The sequence below is a fragment of the Empidonax traillii genome, unplaced genomic scaffold, assembly GCF_003031625.1.
Source record: "Empidonax traillii isolate 1590-97213 ecotype Southwest subspecies unplaced genomic scaffold, ASM303162v1 scaffold1670:size75979, whole genome shotgun sequence".
NCBI classification, from domain to species: Eukaryota; Metazoa; Chordata; class Aves; order Passeriformes; family Tyrannidae; genus Empidonax; species Empidonax traillii.
This window is the reverse complement of record NW_020956863.1, coordinates 22,007-44,901: the sequence shown is the minus strand read 5'-3', so window position 1 is coordinate 44,901 and position 22,895 is coordinate 22,007. Positions and strand designations below refer to the sequence as shown.

General features: G+C 38.6%; 1 protein-coding gene across 1 annotated transcript in view; it reads right to left on the bottom strand.

Annotated features, from left to right (window-relative positions):
• The window catches only part of LOC114070725 (histone-lysine N-methyltransferase NSD2-like), a 46,256-nt gene that overhangs the window by 10,590 nt on the left and 12,771 nt on the right, over positions 1-22,895 (bottom strand). The window contains exons 8-13 of the mRNA XM_027908276.1: positions 17,984-18,065; positions 16,854-16,978; positions 3,724-3,855; positions 2,575-2,698; positions 1,480-1,680; positions 653-832 (exon numbers count right to left, since the gene is read on the bottom strand). Of these exons, the coding sequence (XP_027764077.1) occupies positions 653-832; positions 1,480-1,680; positions 2,575-2,698; positions 3,724-3,855; positions 16,854-16,978; positions 17,984-18,065 (844 nt within the window). The remainder of the gene's footprint in view (positions 1-652; positions 833-1,479; positions 1,681-2,574; positions 2,699-3,723; positions 3,856-16,853; positions 16,979-17,983; positions 18,066-22,895) is intronic.

Sequence of the window (22,895 nt, the reverse complement as noted above, 5' to 3'; positions counted from 1 at the left end):
TTTTTTTCCCCCTGGGGGAGAGGGAACGAGGTTGTTAGTTTGTTCCATGAATTATCAAGCGGAAAGTTAGCTGGAGCTTAAAAGCTGCTATGCTGCTTGTTAATTTGTTAACAAATCAGGTAAACTTTCGCTCCTACAAGTTTAATCAGCACTACGCATTCCGTGGCTCTCAATAAGGAATAGATTTATTGTACAACATAAACCAAAACACCTTTAATTAGCAGCACTCCCAGCAACAACTAATACTGATTCAATTTGCTGGCTGATGCTAAACTAAAAGCAACACTTAAAATATTTATAGTGTAATATTACGTATTAGCAATAAAGAAACACAAAAAGTTTCAGTACACTGAACACAGGGGAAAGAACAGAGAAATACTCATTATGTGTCTCTCACACAGAATTAAATCAAGCTCCTAGTTGCTGGATAAATTCCAAGTAAAACTATTCTTTTAATCAATTATTCCTGCAATAAAAAAGGATACTTAAAAACCTGAAGCAGCACGAGCCAGCCTGACGTTATACCAAAACCTCACAAAGCCCAACTCAATAATGCCGCGCTTTGAGTAATTCTGTACGAACAGACCAATAAAATAAAATTAAAAACGTTTTGAGGCTGCGTTTGGCGAAACACAGCTCTCCGTTAGTTTACCTTTGGAACACACAAAGCACCAGCTGACATTGACGTGGGCGTGATGGCTTTTCCCCTTGGTGGCAGTGAAATGGTTGGTGCAGACGATGCTGTTGGAGGCGATGACGGCGCATCCCGCGGCAATGCAAACATCCCCGGCGTGGTAGGCAACGGGGCAGCGGACACAGCGCATCATCTTCCCTGGCAAAGCACAACAACTGCCACGTTACTTCCCAACCAAACTGATTATTTGAACTAAAAGTGTCCGAGACAGCCAACGCAACACACAAATACACGCCCGTTATGTTTTCAAAGCCTGCATATTTGCGTTTAGCGGCAGTGCCGAACTGGTAAAGGTTTTTTGAAGCACTGTAACCTTCAATTGTGAAGACTTTTAACTATGCACACCAGGGCAGGCAAGCTTTCTTCCGTCATGTAATTTTGTCTACGGTTCTTGCCCAAAGCTAAAAGCCTGCACAGAATCAAATGTCTCCACGTTCATCGAGCCTTGCTGCACCGTTCGTACATTCTCAGGTCCTGCCCTCACTGCCTGGCCTCTCTCCCATCATCTACGCATTCTAGATTTCATTCTCTCTTGAGAATAAAACATGGTTAACTATAGATAACTGAAAGCTAGTTAAAAAAAAAAAAAAAAGAGCATGAGCATAAATACTAATGCTGACTAAAAATTATTCTATTTTTTCTTTTTTTAAATTCTGAATCAATCCATAGTCCCTTTATACCTAAAAATACTTGCAGCTAGCAGCTCTCAAATGGACAGATTCCTTACCTTAACATACCACAAACAGAATTAATTCACCAGTTATAAAAGTGTAAAATGAAACTACCTTTTGAAATTCGTGGATGGGAGGGGTTACTGACATGACAACTGAGGCAGCTGTGGAGAGGACATCGAAACCCCCTGTTCTCAAACACAGTAAGATGAAATTTTTTCACACAGGCTTCATGGTAGAATTTTCCACAGTGAGATACGACACAGCGTTTCACATCTGCCTTTCTCTCCTTACACACAAAACAGGTGTGCACACCTAATGGCAAAATCATAAACAGAATGTAACTAATTATTCATGCAAACATGAGAATTTAAAATGCTTCTCTTGTGCTTCTATGTTATGCAAGGGGGAGCTGCTTCTGTTTTGTGCAGTTAAAATGTACACAACAACATCCAAAGCCTCACCAATCTGCTTTTATGTTCTTATTTATAAGCCTCAGTACACCAGGACAACTGTGAATTTTTCTTTTCTAAAAAATTTTTTTTAAACCGATGAAATAGAATGATGGGTTGTCTCTGATCCTGTGAAATCTGAGGCAGCACCACAGAATAAATACAAGCATCCTCCAATCTTCTCTCTGAACCATTTGGAACAGCTTTATTTTGAAGTAGCCTTGTTCCAACAAGATTTTACTGCATGTACTGAAATGGGCTTATAAGCAAGAACACAAATCATTTACATAAAGTTTTGAGATTAAGAACTGCCAAGCAGTTACTACAGGATTAAAAGCAAATGAAATTATTAGCAATTAAAGTAGCCTTTTAATAGGAAAAGCAAAAGACTGATACAGACACACATAGGACTAAAAAGGGACTTAAAATGTTTCACTTGCTGGTTTTTTTTTCTAGGATTTCTTAAGTCTCTGTGACAGACTTCAAATCTCATCTGTAAATGTACTCAGAGAGCAAATAATCTGCAGTTATTAAGGCCATGGAATCCAGACTAAATTAGCCAATTTACAAGGGAGTTCTCACCAAAACCAGGGCGAACTTTCTAAAACATGGCACAATCTCCACCCTGTCAGGTCCCACAGGATAAGGAGAGTTCTCCAAGGATACACACTTTGTCCAGGAGGACATCCTAAAACAATGTATGGGAAAACTACAACTTTTTTTTTTTTTTTTAATTAATAGAAAGGGACAAACTTGCCTGATGTACATTCACTACAAATGAATTTTCCTGCTGGTCTTCCAGAGAGCCCAAGGCAGCTTACATGAAAAGCTCGATAGCAAAGTCCTTCACACAGTAGGAGATCACCTGTTTTTTCACACAGCTTTTACAACACAAAGGCATTAAATGTTAAAGGAAAGTTCATATGTGGAAAAAACTGTTTTCTTTATTCCATTCATATAGTGCTCCTCAGAATCTCTTTTCCCATTGTTGAAATCAAATTTAACAAGTGAGAGATAATTTTACAACCATCACCACATGCCCTGGCTTCAAGTCAAGACAGGTAATAGAATCATTAAACCACCAGAAATATCACCATGGTTCAACAGCAAATACAATCTGACAGAAAAAAAGGAATAGAAAAAGAAAAGCCTTAAGAAATATTTCCTGAGCACACTGATGCATCCGAGTAGGGTTAAAAAAGCATCCTTATTTTCATTTTCCTTGGCAAAAGGAAATTAATCTAGTTGGCACAATGATACTTCTACATCTGAGTGGTTAGCAATGACACATGCACAACTAAAAATGAACTGAACAATAGTGCTGTCAGAATTTAGGGATTACCCAACATTTAGAGAGAGATATAATCTCATCATTACTATGTACAAGAAATGGAAATGTAACTGCTTGCCCAGTCTCGTGGAAACAAATTTGATCTGCCTACTTGGGCTGTGTTATCGTTTCATATTCCAAGAACTCTTCTAGAGTAGTCTGATAAAGCTTTTGGCTTTCAGTTGCCACCTGCATGCTGTGATCAGTGCATCACTGCCACCTCTGCTGCACACAAAGCACAAACCCCACCAGGTTTGACTTCCTCCTCTTTGCTAAGAGAGGAGCGAGCAGCTCTTCTGAATCATCACTGGTCACCTGGCAACACTCGTTTGCTTATTCTGAGGTACAAGTCATGCTTATCTTACAGATCTGAGAGCTCAAGCAGAGAGGCTAAGTCACTCACTGGAGGCCAAGAAAAAAAATAATAAGGTATTAAGAGCTCCGTTTACTGGCATGGCAACCTCATCACTAACAGACATCTCAGACACCCATTATGATCCTGTTTCTGGCCTAACATCGTTATTTTCATATTTAAAAACACCTTTCTGTCTCGCTGCCCCAGCTAATGTCTCTCACCTGACACACATATTCTTTTTTTGTTCCTGCTCCTCGCTCAGATTTTTTGGATGATATAGACACTTCAGTCTGAGTTTCATCAGCACTTTCATAGGGAGACTCTGACCGCTCGTCTCCTTGGCCATCGGAGATCTGAAGATTAAACACAGGTGTTAGAGAAAGCAGCCAAGGATGGCCATCTTTGCACAGAACATCAACTGATGGAAGCAAACAGACTGCAATTCAGACTAGGAGATTCAGGCACACTCTTTCGGTTTTTGTTTCCCCCACCTTCAAGAAAAACTTCATCAAAAACCAGGATATGCACTTGTGGAAGTCTCAGCAAAAGGACTGTGTAAGCATCACCCCCACCAGCAACTCAACAGCAGCCAAAACAGAACACCAGACCTTTGTAATATGGCATTTTATTTATACTCTGTAATACAGTGAGCAAGAAGTGCCTAGCCAGTAACATAAGGATATCTTCAAATCCCTCGATTGAAGTTTGAGTATGTGGTTTATGAGAGAGTTAACAGTCAATTTTAAAAAAGAAACTTGGTAAACTTCAAGCTGTGTATGAAAGTCTCTGGAAGTGGGAATAATATATAGAAGAGAGGAAGAAAGAAACAAGCAGCTCTCAGTATGTTTAAGGAACGTTACAGTCAACAATGAATTCAAAATACTACAAGAGATAGTCCTGTTATGGATCAATCTTACATAACGGATCTAGATGTATAAAATATGGAGGATTTTTAAAAATAGTCACAATTTACTTTAAAAATTTTACTTTTAAAAAAACCCAAGTAACATTTAATGAAATATACAGGGCAGTTTTCAGTTCAATAGAATTTAAGGAGGGAATGGACAACCAAGTAATTCATCTCATCTCACATTACACCAGAAGATGCAGAATTTCTTGCTGTTGCCCCCAGATGGTACTCAGTGAGCTGTGTCTCACTAAGTACATTCTCCAGGAAAGCATCACGACTTGGAATTGCAAAAGAAATCTGTCACTACTCTTCGAGCTTGTTCTAATGGTTATTCACACATACCATCAAAAGCACTGCCTCCTGTCCTTTTGGGCTGTCTAACTGCAACTCCCAGTGGATGATGCCTTCTCCAGGTATTTCAGCTATATTAAAAGTCCTTTGGAAGCAGACATTGTCCTCCTGTGGAAGCATGCTGCCATTAAACCAGTTTCAAGCCTTTTTGGTCCACCCTCTAATTTTCTCCCTAGGGGACATTTTACAGCATTCAGAAGGTTTTAGTGGGGTTTCTCTAAACCTTATCTGTACTTTACAAGGGTTGTTGAAAAATCAGGCATGAGAACTGCAGGCAATAGCCCATTGCAAGTCTTCTAAGTACAGTATCCAAAACAAGCCAACATGCTACTACTCTTCTCCACTCCTGTTCTGCTGTGTAAGGATCATCCTAAGTCTCTTCAATAAAGCACTGAAAGTCACTCTAAATAGCTGTGCTACTCAAGAGATCATTTGGCCAAGAGCCATTTGTCAGGATAGAGACACCCCACTTTATATGAAGAATTTGCTTGCTGTTTTCAGACACGGAATCTCATCTTTAACCACAGCAAATTAAAAAATGACCCAGCTACATGCAGGAGACAGTTACATGCAACCTCCCTGTCAGACAATCCATGTAACGTGCAAATTTATTAGAAGTGATTTATTTTGACATCAGAGAGAAAAATATAAGACTAAACCAGGCCTAGAATTACTCTTTATAAAAGCCCTTTAGAAACACTGGTTTCGAGTGATTACTTCTCACTGCTGTTGCCAGTTAACATTTAACATTTGCTTGCCTTGACCATGTCTAAAAATATTTTAAAAACTGGATCAGACTGACAGTTGTTGGTTGGTGGCGTATTTTTTCCCCCCACATTACTTGCAAGAGTGTAAATTCATTTCCTCCGTGCAAAGTGACTCCTATGCATTTCCTCCTATCGAAGTGACTTGTACCTACACATCATCTACGAATATTTCTACAAGTGGAGTGATTTGGAGATTCTGCTTGGCCATTTTACAGAAAACTGCATGTAAAATCATTCAGTCACCTGGGAAATCTCTGTCCCCTGGAAGGAGCTGTGAAATAGTAAACTGCAAATGCAACCCAAGTGCAAGGCCAGGAGCAGCCAGTTCTTGCTGGGAAGGGGCAGATAAAGGAAGGCAGCGTGGGAGTGCAGCAAAAACACAAACCCAGTTTCCCTTATGGTTTAAGTAAACTTACACACATGCTCATTTCTGTTTAAACTATCCCCACAGAAGCATTAATTAGTGTAAGCAGTGCACTGTTCCAACATTTTTAGTACCTCATTATGTTCTTGTTTGAACTAGCCAGAATTAGTCATGGTTAGAAAAGAATTATAAAAAAAAAATAAGCTGGAAGGTCTTAGATCTGCATTTCTTTTCTACTTCAAAAGAAAAGAAAACACAACAAGCAGTCTTATGTTAACTCAACACTATGGTTGTTCCCCATCTTTTACCCCTATGACATCACACCTAAATCCTGACAAAATCCATTTGGGCAGCACACCCTGAGTTAAGACAGTGTTCCCAGCAGCAAAAGCTACAGAGCCTTGCCCCTGAGGAAGGCACTCATCTTCCCTCAGCTCACTACTTTTGAAGGCAGGGCAGAGGAATAGAACATATACAGTGACAAATATATTCAGTCAAAAGACAGTGAGTCAAAGCAATGGTTTCCAAGATATTCTTTGGCTTATATACTCCGTTAAAACAAAGGATGCAGACCTCTGTGTGGAAAGGGAACCCTACTGGCAGATGGCAGTCTTTCAGAACCTCCCTAGACCTGGGTGACAAAATGCCAGTTATTTGTGAACCACAGGCCGACATCAATTTTCCTACAGAACAGAGATTTTACTGCCTCAGAATTAATGTGCCAGCCCTTCACTTAAATTAAATGGTTACTGAGACAAAAAAAAGGAGCAGCACTGGCAAGAATCAAACTCTACATCACAAATGCAACCACAAAAGCCAAATTCTATCAGCCCATTCAAGATAAAACTTGACAATTTACACCCACCTACAGATTAATGCCAGATTTCAAGCACGAATATCAACATGCAGAGCATGAACAAAATACCTTCAGTTCATCAGCCGTACAGCTACCAGGCCGAGAGAGAGTATCTTTCAAGATCTCTCCTTTATGGCTGCCAGAAGCCTCACACACTTTACAAATCAAATGCTCTATTAACCACCAGTTGTGTACTACCCAGACAAGCCTGGATACCTGCTCAGGGCTGTCTCAACTCCTAAGAATCACTTCATTCACAAGAAGCTCAGTGACACACTTCTATGGCCTGGTCAGGACCCAACTCTTCACCCCTGCGACTGTAACCAAAGGTTTAGCCATCACATCCAACAGCTACAACTCATTCACAGCTCACATGCACTTCACCATCATCTGAGAGTTTTCATACTGGCTATTTTCAGGGCCCTAATAAGGGGAAGGCTAGTAGATTCCCTGTTGTAAGAAAGGGAAGCATTTCTATAGGATACTTCAAAGTTTGACCCTTCTTTGTATCTTGCAGAAGGTGAAACATTCTCTGCCAGCCACCTCCCCTTGCAAATAACCCTTGTCCCATATAACCACCTTTCGGGAAGGCTCCCTCTATGAAGGGCTGTAATTCAACACTTCAGCTCCCCAAGTTATCCCAGAACAGCCAGTAGGAATATTGGGGAAGTAAAATGAGCGTCTGTCCCTTCAAGCCTGCGGAGAAGAGGCCGAGACAACCTTCATCTAATGTTTCTCAGAGGGGATTTAAGACCCAAGACAGATACTGCATGAGATGGTTGGGAAAACTGTATTTGTACCCCAAGCAAGCTGTAGCAGCAAAACCAGGTTCCGATCCACCAAGGGGACACTGAGTTTCACAATTAAAATACCTGTAGATCCAAACAGTCACTAAGTAAAGATGATTTACAAGAAGACTGCTAGAAAGCAGTTTGTGCTGATGTGACACAGCCACCTCTGCAATGAGATCTAACACTTTTGTGGGTTGTTAACCCAGCTATCCCTAGTGGAAGGTCTAATACTTTGCATACCAGAGCCCTAAGAACAGCCTTCAATACAAATCAGGACAGGTTTTGGGGGGCCTTTTCCTGTACTTAAGTTACAAACATAAACCTTTCCATTGTGATCATGGCAGAGCTTGTCTTGTCCTTACTTTCCTAATATAATCTTCCTAGCAAAGAAAATTGCGTGTAATTAATGCCTCTGATATTCAGGCCAAGGTTCAAAGTAATCAACATTTAGATTAGGGGCAAAACCTGTTAATTAGCAATTTGTAGCTCTTTTATTCTGCTTTGCATTTTGAGTAATTTCTTACTTCTTATAAAGGCAAAGTGTTATTTTTAAGAGTGCAAATTTAGGGGGGGGAGGAAAGGCACTCCAGATTTTTAGCAAGTGCCAAGTTTCTGCCTTGAAATTGTACCCAAATTCTATCATCACCTCCATTTCTTGTTAGCAGTTAGTGATGCTGAAATGTGAAAGATGCCCTTCTTCTGCTGAAGTCAGGATCATCACAAGAATCAAAATCATCACCATCAAACTTTGCATTTTGCACATCAGTCAGGCTTTCCTTCCCATTTCCTCCAATTACTGAATGTCAACACTACTTTGTGAGGACTCGCCTGTAGAGGCTTTCACACTTCACTGCCTGAACACCGAGCAAGGGTGGTATTTCAGAAACCAAATGCAGCTCTTTCTACTGGAAACTGTGCATCTGCACACACAAGTGAGAAAAAGGGAAGAAAATGGTCTAAAAACCCAGTAATGAGCTTTGCTCTTTATTTGAGCCTGGCCAAAACTTACTTCAAAGATAGAGAGGTTCAGAGTATGGTTACTGCTCACAGACCAATTTCCTGTCAGGTCCCCAAGGCTATCTTTCCTTTCCCACGTGTCCCAGTCATTATTCACTACTCACACGCGGTAAGACTCAAAGGGAACATGTGAGGACACATTACTGCATTTTTCCAAGTTCTCCATAGCTTTATTATTGAAAAAATACTTCGTCACTGAGTCAAACTGGGACAAAATTTTGGCAGCTCCGTGAATTCTTTGTGTTTAGTATTGTATTTTTACCCTTGAAAAGAGAGAAATTAGAGCAATGGGTCATTAAATAATTGGGTTTACTCATCTCAAGATATTTTGGGCACACATTTTATACTACTCCAGTTTTTTATGGCAATGGTGACTCAGACCCACAACAGTACAGGAATCAGCATATCACGACTTCAAATTCCTAAAGTAATTTTAATTTTCTTTTTAACTGTATGCTAAAATTCCCTGTTCACAATAACCCAAAGAAGTGCTTAAGGGATTCTTTCAGACAAACATCAACCTATTTTCAGAAAGACTATATAACAATGCTTATAAAAGCAATCCTCAGCATTACTTCTTAACTGAATGAACATGCTTTGCATACTGCAATACTTGATGTCTAAAGCCAGATTACATCAGCAACCGCCGCTGAATACTGGGTAATTGTTTAATTGCTAAATATAAGGATGAGATTTACTTTTTTTTTAACTGCTTCCTGAACTACTTTTCCTTGTTTTGTGTGAAAGGGACATACAACGTGCATACAGATGTAAGGACTGTTCGTGGAATAATGGAGTTTACGTGATTACATTGAGTAAATAAGTGTTTGGTTTTGACAGAGGCTGCTGGGCAGGCTTAGAGGAGGAAATGTGTGCAACTCCATAGAGTTAAGACACTAGAGTATTAAAAGGAATTATATTGAGTCAGCTATGTGGATTTTCTAAGTTTATACTCTTAATTTTTGCTTTTGACTGACGCTGTTTAAAATGGCTAAGGGGGGGGTGGGCAGGAAGAAGATTTGTCAGAAGATTCTGTGCACATACCGTGCGTACAAAATCACTTCTCAAATGTTTTTCCTGCCACAAGATTTCCCTCAGCTGCAACACTGAGCTTCAGTTACCTTCACAGTTCACTGCACCAGCAATTAAAGCGTTCAAAGGTGAAAGGAAAAGCACCAACACAGGGAAGCATTTCTCACAGTACATCTAAATATTGAACTCAAGTCTACGACAACTTTTTAAGCATTTTTCACAACCAGGTACCTGATTCCAGTCTCAGCCACAGACCTCAGCAGAAATGCGAGCCAATTCTTCATTCCCTCTGGCTTTTCACACACAAAAAAAAAAAGAAAAAAAGGAAAAAAAAAGTTGGATGCAAGCTGACGTACACTCAGCTTGCGTATTTCTAGAATCACGTGGGTGAACTTTGCAAACAGGACTGTTACTTCCACATCTGGATGGTTAAAATGTCACTTATTAAAAAAAAAAAAAAAAAGAGAAAGAAAGAAAAAAAAGAGGTACTGACATATTTTCAGCTGGCATCCAATCATACTGATAACATGGTACAAGAAAGGATAGCCTGGAATTTAAAAATTCAAATGATGCTGTGGTTCGAAGAAGCAGGTGAAGTCAAATACCAATGTGGATATTTGCTCCATCCACTCACCCACTTGAAGACAAAATTTTTTTCTCCATTTACAGTTTTCTCCTTCCTTTCAGACAGCTCCAAAATCAGAGTAAATACCAGTAACAGCAAAATCATTACACTGTAATTCCAAGGAAAAAGAGGTTCAGAAATTTAAGTCTGAAAGTAAGTGGCTGTACTCATCCAATTTGCAGTTTGAGAATTTAAGTTACCATAGTAAAAACACAAAATACAAATGTTCTGCTTGTCAGGACTGGTCCTCAATCAGCTGGTGACTTGGCTATTAAATGTGCTTTTTGTTTCAGACTTAGAATTAAATATTCTTTTTTAACAGCTGATCTATAAAAGCATCCTTGCTCAGTGTTATCCTGGGGAGGGGGGGAAGGGGGTGGTGGTGTGTCTTTAAGTACTTCCTGGCTAAAGGATGTCCTAAAGGACTAGAGCATCAGTATTTGTTAAGACAAAGACTCCTGCTTCATGGATCAGAAGCAAGTTTAAAATACTATTCACTGTGTTAGCAATTGCAGAGTTAACAACATTCATACTTCTGTGCTTATCAGCTTCCTTGGGACTTCTCCTCTCCTAGATCCAATTTCCCTGCCCAGTGTTTTAAGGTTCAAAACAAATTTGGAAATTTAGAGTGAAAAGGTTGCTAACATTTAAGCACCTATGTTGCCCACACTGGAACAGGCTCCAACAGTCACTACTTCACCAGCCACACACCTTTTCAGACTTTTCCAGCTACCAAAGTGCAATTTTCCATAAAAAAAAAATTTCTTCTTCAGAAGATTCGTTTAATGAAGTCATTCAGTCTTACAAAAACACTTCTTGTATTACTCATATATGCTTGTGTGACAGCCTTCTTAAGGCTTACGAGCACAAGCTTTGGCCTTAGTCATACTCAAGACAACGATGTTCTTCTGTCAGGTTCTGCTTAAGCAGTTACAAAAACAATCAAAGGGCAATTTTTTCAAGAGCCAAAGAAGGTAAGGTAAACCCCCCTGCTTCCCCTTGTTTTACTTGAGCATCACCTGCTTTTTAATCTGGGCTGTAGAACTTCACATGGAAACACACCCCACTATGTACACTTATCTTAAAGCCAGGGATATACAGAATGAAAAGAAACCACGGCAGGAAATTATTTCCTTCTGCTGTTTTGGTTGGTAGGCAAGTCTCCTGCACTGCAGGATCAGCAGGATCCATACAGAAAGGTCCCACAAAGAGTGACCTGCTACTCTTACAGGGATGTCTTAAGACACTCACTGGCTTAAGCAACATCCTTTCTTGGGTCACCTGCTACCATATGCATTATGATGATATGATATCAACATGTCATATAAAAAAATACACTGCATCTTTTCATGGGTAATCTAGAAGCACATTTCCATGAGTTCTGAACGGTGTCGCCTATTAAGTTCTACTTTCCTTAAAACTCAGGGCACTGCTACAATCTCAGACTTCCCGACTTCGGAGTTTGGATGGACTTTGGAGTCAGTGATTTCTATACCCAGGAGAAAGTGGGCTGGGCTGGCCAAGAGCTTTCTCTAAAAAGCCTGGAGTATGCACACTCGGATAAGTGAACTCTTGAGTCTTTCCAACAGACAAACCCCATCTGCCTTTTTTTTTTTTTTTCTTATTAACAAAATCCGAGCAGCTAGAGGGTTGAGGTTTTTTTAATCTAAGAACAACTTACATAAGTCAGTAAGCAGCACACAAACGACAGGTCAGGCTGTATTCAGAAGACTATCGTGCACCCACGCAGAGACAGAAAAACTGACGGAGCCAATTGAGTTACAGTTAACATTTCCTTTATTTCAGTATAAGAATTCCTGAACTGAATGAAGAGTGATATTTTGGCCCATACTGCTAGACTAGATAAATTCTTTAAGTATGCGGTGCCACAAGTGTACACAGTACTATAATAGCAAAAAAAAAAAGACGGCCTGGGACAAGTTTCATTTTTATTATTAGCAGGAGTTAGACGTTTCAGATAAGGATATTACGCATTTCTGAATTTGCCTGGAAAGTTAATTAAAACTATGAGAACATTTTAAAACAGTATAAAATTGCCTACAGATACTCATGATACTTTGGTAGGGGGATGTGGAATAAAAACCTACATCATGTAAACATTCAGTTAACAGATTCTCTGCACTCTGAAGCCTAAGTAATACACAAGAGGAGAATAATTACATAAGAAACTTCAGTTTTCTACACAGCATGTGCTGCCAAAGAACAAAAAGCCAAGCTTAGAACTTTTTTTCGTGGGAAAGTAGAGCCGTTGTAACAGAACTGTATGGTCTGGTGGGCAGTGCAGGTCATGTCAAATGTTAGAGGCTTTAGCAGAGGTTTAGCAAGAAAACAAGTCCAACTACTTCTAGTGTTCCACAAAAATTGTCCCCCTGACTGCTTACTGATGCTTTCAAACAAGGGAAAAAATAATCTACAGGCATACAGAAACACAGGAGACAACTGTCTGCTAAGTCACAGGATGTAAGGTGACACTATATATTAAATTATCCTTGAGCACTGCTCTGAAGAGAAAATTACATCTGAAGGAAGCTAGAATGAAATGCTAGAAGCACACTGGTTCTGTTTAACAACCTGCAAGGTTAACTGCAACTGTTTTTTCTTTAGGGCAGTAGTTTCCTTAAAATAACATGAATTCCCTTCTTCCTTCCTGTTCTCAGGATCTCAAAGACAGTTATTTTTACCTTCAGTAAGAGAGCCCAGAACATTTTAGTTGTATACTATTAGGACAACTAGACTCCAGGGTTGACAAATGGAGGTGAGGTACTTTTTGAGTTGCAAGCTGTGCATGTCTCACGGCTGCCTTATCAAATGCCTTACCTTTTAAACACGTTTTCTCCATTGTGTATGCATGCTAATACCCACTGAAAATGCAGATAAAGCAAATCTGTCTCAAATCAGCAATGAGGAAAAAAATACGCTGTTTAATATGCAGAAAAAGAGCATTAAGGCTTGTGTTATTATAATTTGCACTGTTCGGCCTTGGAAATACAAGAATTTGTAGCTATAACCGGAAACTGAGCTTGTTTTGACACTGGATGTTACAGAAGGAGGAAAGAATTCCCTAAGGTGTGAGGAACTTATGATAAAAGCAACCCCTTCAAAATCTTTCACAGGCTTCTTTAAGCTGCCATCTGCTGGTCAGCTCATACTTGAGGAAGGTGTGATGAATGACAGGCTGGCTAACTTAGAGAGTATTATATGTGCTTTATTTGACCTCTCTTATTAAAAAATTACAGTTTCTTTCACAAAGTTCATAAGTAGTATCTAGACTCTGCACGATACTATGACACTTATCTGCTGTCAACAAATTCATCCAATTTAATGAAGCCAGACAACAATCACAAAAATGGATTGAAAAGCTAAAGCAGATATGTTTCATGCAAACACACCAAGTGTGCCAATAATCCAGAAGTAATGGTAATGTAAAGTCTTCTTTATTTATTAAAAAAATACTGGTTACACTCTACTGGCACCTACTACATTACTGGGAGGTGGAGGGCCAAGGTAAGAAAAAAAGAAATTAAAATACACCACCTGTATCTTTTCTCTCAAACACCATGTGCTTCTGGATGGTTACACCAAATCTTACACAGGCAGTAAAAAACTACTCCGAGCTTTTGCAGACTCTGAAGTGTTGATTATCTTTCTCAGATCTGGCCCTACTGGTTAATCATTAAGAATTATAAACAAAATCATATTTCACATAAGTAGAGGAGGAAGTTACCACTGGTGTCAAGTGCCTAGAAGTAAAATTACTTTGTTTCAAAATTAAATGCTTGTATGAAATTAATTTATTCCTGCACCTTATTACTTCTGTCCATCCCTCTTAAAAAAACTTCAAAGCCCAATTTTTTGAAGGGAGTAAACGCCTACCTTTAATCTCTGATATGTCAGGTCTATAAATCTCTGTTTGCAGAAGTCCACACCCCTACTCCCTATCTCTCTCCCAAAGTAATTTATCAATTGAAAATTTAGCCTTTCTGATTTTATAGCATTTCAAATAAACCCCATTTAAAAAATATCCCCAAATAACAACTAAAAACATCAAAAATATTTTTTTAAAACGTCAGATAAGATGCATCTTTCATACAAGAAAGAACTGAGCACACCTTTCCTAAGAACCTGGTTGCAAGAGACTGACATATAAGGGGTGTGCAGGTAAAACAGGTGTTGACAAATAACAGTCATATCCAGGTTCCATTCTGGAACAAGCTGTCCACAAATAGCATGGGAGGAAAAGAAAGGAGAGGGGAAAAAAAAAAAAAAAAAAAAAAGACCAGAATCCTCTTAATACACACCTTATGGAGGTGTATGTGCTTGTGGAATATGCAGAATTTTTCCTGTATTTGTTAAGAGAGCACCTAAACCAACAGTTAGAAGTATTATAGTGAACACAAAAATATAAAAGTTAATCATTAAATCTATTTAATGTTGAGAAGTATTACATCCTATTCAATAAGCTGTACAAGGCTTTCATCATTACCTGATTGTGTTTATTTTTTAAACCTTTTCCCTCAACACTGGAGAAGGTTTCTCTCTAGATAAATGCTCTCAGGCCATACATATTTAGCCATTTAAACAAGTGCTAAATAATACAAAAGGGAAAAATGTTTTTAGAGCTACCCACACAATCCAAAATTTCTGTCTTTCCTTGTTTTGTAGAACAGACCAATATAAAGTTCAGAAACACATGCCTGACATTTTTGCTTTATTTAAAAGGCAAAATGTATCTAATACAGGAAACAAACTAGGTCCAGTCCTTAGGTGGTCCAAGTTCAGGTCAGTGTAGCTTTAAACCAATCCAAGGATCCAGCCCACTAATCTATTTCCCCCTGCACCCAGTCCCCCCAAAAATCTCTGTTATTTGACAAGGTGTATATTCTGTTATGCTGTTTGGGACTTTTTCTGTACTTTAAACCTTTTAAACCCTTGAAAACGATTAGTTCACTTTCTAGTTTGTGTGTCTATGTTCTGTGAGCAGCGTATGGTGTGAATTTTTCTCACATCTTTTACTGCTTAGCAGTAGCTGAGTAAATTAGAGTTAAGTCTTAAAATTTCTATCTCAGCCTATAAAACCACATGCTTTCTCACATATGAATCATTAAGTTACAACACCAAATCCTATAAAAATGAGCCTTTTGTTAAGAAAGACTTCTGGGTAGTTCTTTTCATAATCACAATATCTAGAAACAGAATAATCTTTCTCCTGAGTACACAATATTTAGAGATGCATATTTAGAGCCAAAAAAAAAAAAAAAAGACAGTAAAAAAACCCCTTAAACTGGTCTGGCTGAATAGATGGTCCCAAACAGAAACAGCTTTGACATATTTTTACTTATGATCCCATCAGTAAAGCCAAACCAGAAGAAACTGGTAAGCCAAAAGATGGGAGTCTCTTAATTGAGAGAACAAAGTATTACTTTACTATGGACATTATTTCCCGTGGGACTTCCTTTGCTTGTTTTGTTGGGGTACAGGAGGGAGAATTTAATGTTGTGTTTTTTTTTTCTTTTAGTTAAAATGTTTTTCCAGTTACAGTTAAGATATACAGCCATTAACATGCAATCTTTTTCCCCTACCCAAAGGTAAACTGTTTACTGAACATTATGTCTAGGTATTTTAACTGCATTCATCACAGTGTCTAAGCACCTCATGCATTTGTTAGGGGAGATGAGAGTCCCTAGGAGAGCTGGAAGCCCTACTCCCTTGTTAGCAGGCAAGTATTTTCTCTACAGCTTCTGTAACACAAACTGGGTGAGGCTGTTTGTCTATGGATATTTTACTAAACCCTACCAACTACGTCTCCGAACCCACCTGCGAAACAGCATGCACAGCTTCACCCTCATGCTGCCACTCTTTGGCTGATTGGGTTTAACAGTGTGGATGACTTGGGGAATGGCTCAATGGATTGTATGAATACACTTCTGGTACATACCTTTCATTTACTGTATGCCAATTGGAAAGAATTACAGTTCCAAATACGCAGAGCTAAGACTAACTAGGATTCGCAGGTATCAAAAAGATACATCCTTCACTGCCTGTTTAACTCTACTGGGGATGGAGCTATTTGCATCACAGAGAAATAGCACTTAAAAAGCCTGAAAACTAATCTGAGCTCAAAGGGGCTCTGCTCAGGAGAGTTCTAGATCCAGTTCTAGATCAAACAGAGGATTAGGAAATTTGCTTCAATATAAAAGCTATGGCAACATGACAATATTGAGTTACATAATGTAACTAATGTAGTACACTTACATAAAAGTCTGTAGAAGAAAATACAGAACACACTGGCATTGTACTTTGCCTCTAATAGAAGGTTACAATTCTAAAACGTTGCTGGTAAATACATTAAAAACCACAATAATACCTCGACGTCCCCAAATCAGATGTTCGTGTTACAATAAATGAATTTGCAATGCACACATTAACAGGTTTCACGGAGGCCAAAACTGTAACTTTTCTAGAGCACCAACGTTAGAGAATTCGCCTTTGATTTTTGTGTTTTGATTTTTTTGTTGTTGTTGTTTTGTTTTGGTTGTTTTTTTTTTTTTTTAAGCAAGATTCACACCTGATAATTTCCATAATTAAATGGCTGTGTGCAAACACCACTTTTTTTTTACCTCATTCTCAGTTAAGGAAGCTGAAGGAGATGAACTCTTGCTAAAAGCAAGAGTTGAAGATTCTGCTGCTGAAGCCCGATTTCGCTTCTTCAGAGGTTTACATGCATCAGACAGATTTTTCGTTGCTGTAAAATAATTTTGGTTTACAAAGTGAAGTTTGGAACTTTAAAACGTCATCTCCCTGAAGCCACTTAAAAATATTCCTTCGGATAAAGGAAGGAATTATTTAGGTAGGTCTTCTGGGCACCCACGTAGGGCTGAGAGAACATGAAGAAAGTTTCTGAAACCACGTGTTTCGGCTTGATTTTAAAAATAAAAAGGTTTCCATTGATCAAACATCTGCTACAAACGGCTAAGGAATGTTTGTTTTCTCAATTTTTTTTTTCTGGCTCATTTCTATTAAAATCGAAATATCTTGTGACTTACGACCTCTTTAAAGCAGAGGTAACAGTTATATCAGAAGGCCTACGTGATCTCATCACAGCCTGAGTACCACTAACACTTTATTAAGAGAAAGGTTACATACAGGAGCCAAGAACCGCACATTAACTATGGCACGTCACCACTTCTACTTGGTGCAGAACTTGCTGAAGCTCAGTTGTCTTTGGCATATCATCGTAATACCTAAAGAGACATGCCCTGACAGAAGTTACCTCGAACTTGAGCATCATTAACAAGTCTGACTTTCGAGTTTTGGTCCAAGAATTAGAATCCCCTCTCATGCTCCACACTGCCTCCCATCAAGCATCATTCAAAAGGACTGAAGTCCCACAGTAACTGATGACACTGATGGTCACTGCCCTTGTTTCACTGGGCCAATGCACAGTGACAAACTGGAGCAGCAGGATTCGTATCCCTGCTGTCAAGAGCACGAGGCACCGGCTTTAATTTGGTGCCATCAAATGGTGAACTTGTGAACTGCTGCTCTCAATCAGCAACGCACAACTTCAGTCAAGGATAACGCTGCAAAACGGTAGCGAAGGAAGAGGACATGCTCCCCCCCAGATGTGGCACACTGCCTGAAACTGGTGACTGCATCAGCAAAATTTAGCGGCTGCCTCAGACAACCTGGTTATTTTAAAATTACTGAATTGAAAAAGTTACATTAAAATTTATTCTGACCACATTACCTGACTGGTTCTTTTGTGAAGAGGAGGTTTCTGTGACCTTAGAAGAGTTTGTTTTTGCTGTTTTGTCATTGCTTGTCTCCCTCTGTCACAAAAAAAAATATGAAAAAATAAAAAAACTCCTAATTTATGAGTGGTTGGATAAAACTGGCAATTAGTTCTGGATTTATATTATTAAAAAGAAAGTGTCTTCACAAATATATGAATGGTAATGTAGTTAAGCTAGCCCCATTTAAGTGAATTTTAAAACTCATTTACAGCACAGGGTACAAACTCATAAATAACTGAGAAAAATTAAAGAACACAGTATTCCAGCATCCCACTTATCCATCCCAAATTCAGCATATCAAAAGAGGGAGCTCTAAATGAACACAAACCTTGTAAAATTATCCTTACTATTCTTTGTCTAAACTAGTCAAAGGAAAATCTTCAATTATTAAAGGTAAACTGGAGAATTAGTATAGAAATTTGAGAATAAACCCTGTGCAGAACTTTAAGTCTCAGAGAGGCTTGCTTTCAACTCCACAACTTATAGCAGTGCCATTTTTTAAATTACTATGGTTAAGATTGTTTCAGCATTTCCAAAATAATACACTATTTTCAAGGGAGAATAAACATCACCTAAATTTGCTCCAGATTGAGAATTCAACATTAAAAGTCTAGGCTGAGAACTGGGAAAGCTTTTGTCCAATCTTTGTGAAAATTAAGACATTGTTTCTTACACATGCCACTATTTTTTTTTTTCATTTTTGTATATTACAAATTCATTTAAGTTACTAAAACTGCAGCCAAGAGTGCTTAATCCTCACAAATGCTCACCTGATCAAGAAGAGCAATTCTAATGAACAGAAGGTTTTACACACTTTTTCACAGTCTTCATCTGACAATTGGTTTAACAAAAGATGTGCAGGTGAACACCTCTAAGGCCAGAGAACTGGTTTCCTTTGTAAAAATAAACATGAATGGCTACTGAACTACAGATGTGCTGCACTGTGCTTTTACTGACTTCTGACAGACTAAGCTGCCCTACCAATGATGCCACCAGAGGCTCCCAATATCAGTTTTCCAAGATTACTGTTACACTTCTGTGTAAAAGTGAAAGAAAACACGGTGTCAAGGGGACTCTTTTCAGTGGTGCCCAGGGATAGGATGAGGAGCAGTGGCCAATAAACTCATACACAAGAAGTTTCACCTCAACATAAAGAAGAATTCCTTTACTTTGAGGGTGGCAGAGCACTGGAACAGGCGGCCCAGGGAGGTGGTGAAGTCTCCCTCTCTGGAGACATTCCAAACCCCCCTGGATGTGTTCCTGTGTCACCTGCTCTACGTGACCCTGCCTTGGCAGGGGGTTGGACTACATGATCTCCAGAGGTCCCTTCCAACCCTAACTTTGTGAAAATTCATTTAAATTTCAATTCTTAAATTTAAAGCACACTTTACAGAACCCCCATTCTGTTAATGTGCATTTTATATACATTATCAAAGCAACAATGACCAAATTAGTTTTCAAAACTCCCTTATGGGTACTTATGACTTGGTCACTATGTGTGAAAACATTCAGATTTTGTAAATAAGGACTCAGGACAAAAGCAGAGTATAACACAAAACAAGTAAAACATCATGAAATAAAGGCTTTAAAGTTATCCAAAATTACTGCAACTTAAGCCTGCAGGTAAACTGGGAATAGCAGAAGGAAGGTGTATGGTTAGTGTTTGTTTTCTGAATCATTACGTAGACACTTTCACTGTCATTCATGAAATGTTTTACTAAGCAGCAGCACATGCAGCTGGAAGTACCTTGGGCTCGTGAAGGCAGGAGAAAGACTAAGAGATAATTCCTAAAAGAAACTGCAAAGCAACCATTTTACCATATCTACCTTTCTGTGGAGCACAAACCCTGCTATAAGCAGTCAGAGTTTCCAAATCGTCCAATATTTACACATATCAGATTCCCTGCACCAGAACCTCCTAGTTCTGATAAACAGATCAGGTAGAGGACAACACTCTTTAAATGCACATTACTAAATCAGTGTTATTAGTGGTATGTATCTCATGGGAATCATTCCTCTCATTTCCCTATTTTCCTGTTGATGTTCACACCTGTGTCAGAGCAGCAGACACCAGAACCTCCCATGCACGAACTGTACTGCAACCACCTTTCATTCTACTGGTGATAATGCAGACTAACTGTAGTGTACAAATGCTGGGGGGATAGTAAAGTACCTTTAGGATACTTAAAACAAGGACTTCATAGCAGGAATTAATTACAATAAGTAGACTTCATTATTCCATGGGCCTACTGTATTATTGTGTATTCAAATCAATTAGAAGAGTTTAAAAAGGTCTGGAAAACTGCTCCTAGAACGTAAGATGAATATTTCAACAACTAACCTGCTAGAGAAAGGAGTACAAAAACCAGTTTGGCCCCTCCTTCTGCAAAGGTAACAACATTAAAATTATCTCTGTCCCTTGCTAATCAGCTCATTAAGCCTGGCTATCTGAAATTCTACTTGTCTTTTTTTACATTAAACTCTAAACAAGTTGTCTTAATATCCACAGTATCAACAGAATTACTAAAATAACCAGCCTACCAAACAAATTGACGTCTACGAATGAGACCTACATAGTTTATTTAAAAACAAACCTACTACCTTTCCTTATATTAAGTTGTTTCATTTAATTGCTGTACCATCAGAGTTCTGAGATGAGGTCTGTGGAACTCACACTACAGAATGATACTGCAGTAACATATCTGAAAACATGCATGAGCTAACCTTTCCACACAAGTGAAACCCATTCTCAGTAGTTCCCTGCTCTACATGCATGACTTAATAAACCTGTGCTGAAGTCTCCAGATGATAAGTATTGTGTCCTTATACACAGTTTTAGTGACCTATGTAAGGAAAAGTCTCACGAGCAAGCTAACCTGAAAAGGAGCCTGTGAATTGTGTGATATACAATAAATTTACTGCATAAATACAAACTTACTGCAGTTTCCTAACTTAAAAAATGGGCCAGCATGCCACCCTAAAATGTTCCATAGCCTTCCAGTTCATGAAGTTTTACTGTTTTGTTTTACTTGCTTTCCTCTCTCCTGACTTTTTGTCTAAAGTAAGTATTCACTAAGGCTATTTTTGTTTTTTTTTTACTTTCCTGTAAAACTGAACTCCAAATCAGGAGGGAAGAAAAAGAACTACAAAGCATGACAACATGGAGAGGTCACGCCTCCCTCTGCACATTCCTTCGGGAAACAGTTTTTCTCAGTGACATGTTCGCCATGGTTTAAGTCATACCTCCATTCTCAAAACAAAGCTCACATGTATCTGAACATTTACAACACTTTGGTACGATCTAGGACTTTTTTAATCCTGAAAATGGAAATGCTGACAAACTTAACTACAGCAATGTGACTGGTGCTGCTATAAATCAACCCAAACAAACCAACAACATAATTACCTTCCGATTATTCTGTTTATCCATCCTGAGTCTTTTCCTAGGTGCTTCCTGAACTTCAAAATCTTCTGTAGGTTCCTTTGTCCTCTTTTTTTGGTTTCTTTTATTTCCATGTAAATTACCTTGGGATGGGGGATGGGGGAAACTTACATGAAAAATAATCTAATACCCACTTTGAAATTATTTTGAACTGATCTAGTTATTTAAGGTACTTTTCTTTCAGTCATTATCTTTAAAACATGGTTAACATTAACACAGTTTGATGACCTTTTAACACTTAGGATCTGGCTTCTGGTGCTGAAGACTAACTCTAGAACACATCCAAATCAACTGCTTCATACTCAAGTTATTTTAGAAAGATGAGTCTACCTGTATAAGAACTAGTTTAACACCTAAGTGTTACTGCCCAACATTTATTTCATATCACGAGACTGCACGTGATTGATCTATACAGCTTTTAGCTCTCCTGAAGCTTTTGTCACTAAAATTAATTTGTAAGTCTCCTCCTTAAGTCTACTTTAAGTTCTCCAACTGTTACAGATGAAGATACTGGCGACATCTATTAAGGGGCCTCTGAAAAAGACAAGATATCACCAAACATACAAATTGATTCTCCTTCTGGTATGGCAACTCCAAACTCTAACAAGCTTACTTATTTTTACGGGAGACTGTAAGATCCCTTTATGAACCAGAATCCTATGAACAGAACCACACTGGTCATTTTAAACCACAAACTCGTTCACGTATTTAGATGATTGTTCACTGTACGGTTTACGCAGCTGCTAAATTACAAAAGGTCAGTGAGTAATCTACATACCCCTGCCACAGGCTCAGCTATTACTTGCACTTCAAACACTCAGGTAGGGGTTTAGGAAGTGGTCTGTTTCATCAGGATGAAATTACAACATCGTTACACTCTCCAGTACTCCCTAGTTTATGAAGCTACAGAATACTATTAGTATGAAGATTGCAAGCTTCAGGGGCACAAATATGTTAACTGAGAACTGCCCTATAGCTACAAGCATTCTATTCCAGTGGGAACAAATATCTGTAAATATTAAAAATATAGCAACTTGAAAATATGGATAATTTTCAAATTAATGTTCTTATCTAAACAATCTAGAACATATTCTATGATCAGACTCTGAATCCACAAAGCAGACTGAAATGGCTCCAGGAGAACCTGCTACTTACAAAAAGCCAGCAAAAGAAATCCCACAATATTTTTCCAAGTTTAAGATAAGAGGATTTGAGTAGGGGAACAATTGAACTGACATATTATCATCTGTAGATAGCTATAAATGTACACAATATATGTACTAGAAACACCTGGTACAGGTACAATTTCAATTACATTTCTTGCAATATGACACTGAGGAAGGTGAACAAAATTCAGCACTACAGTGTTAAGATATTTAATTTGGGATCCATTAAAGTTCTAATGTCAAGGAAGACAACATCTG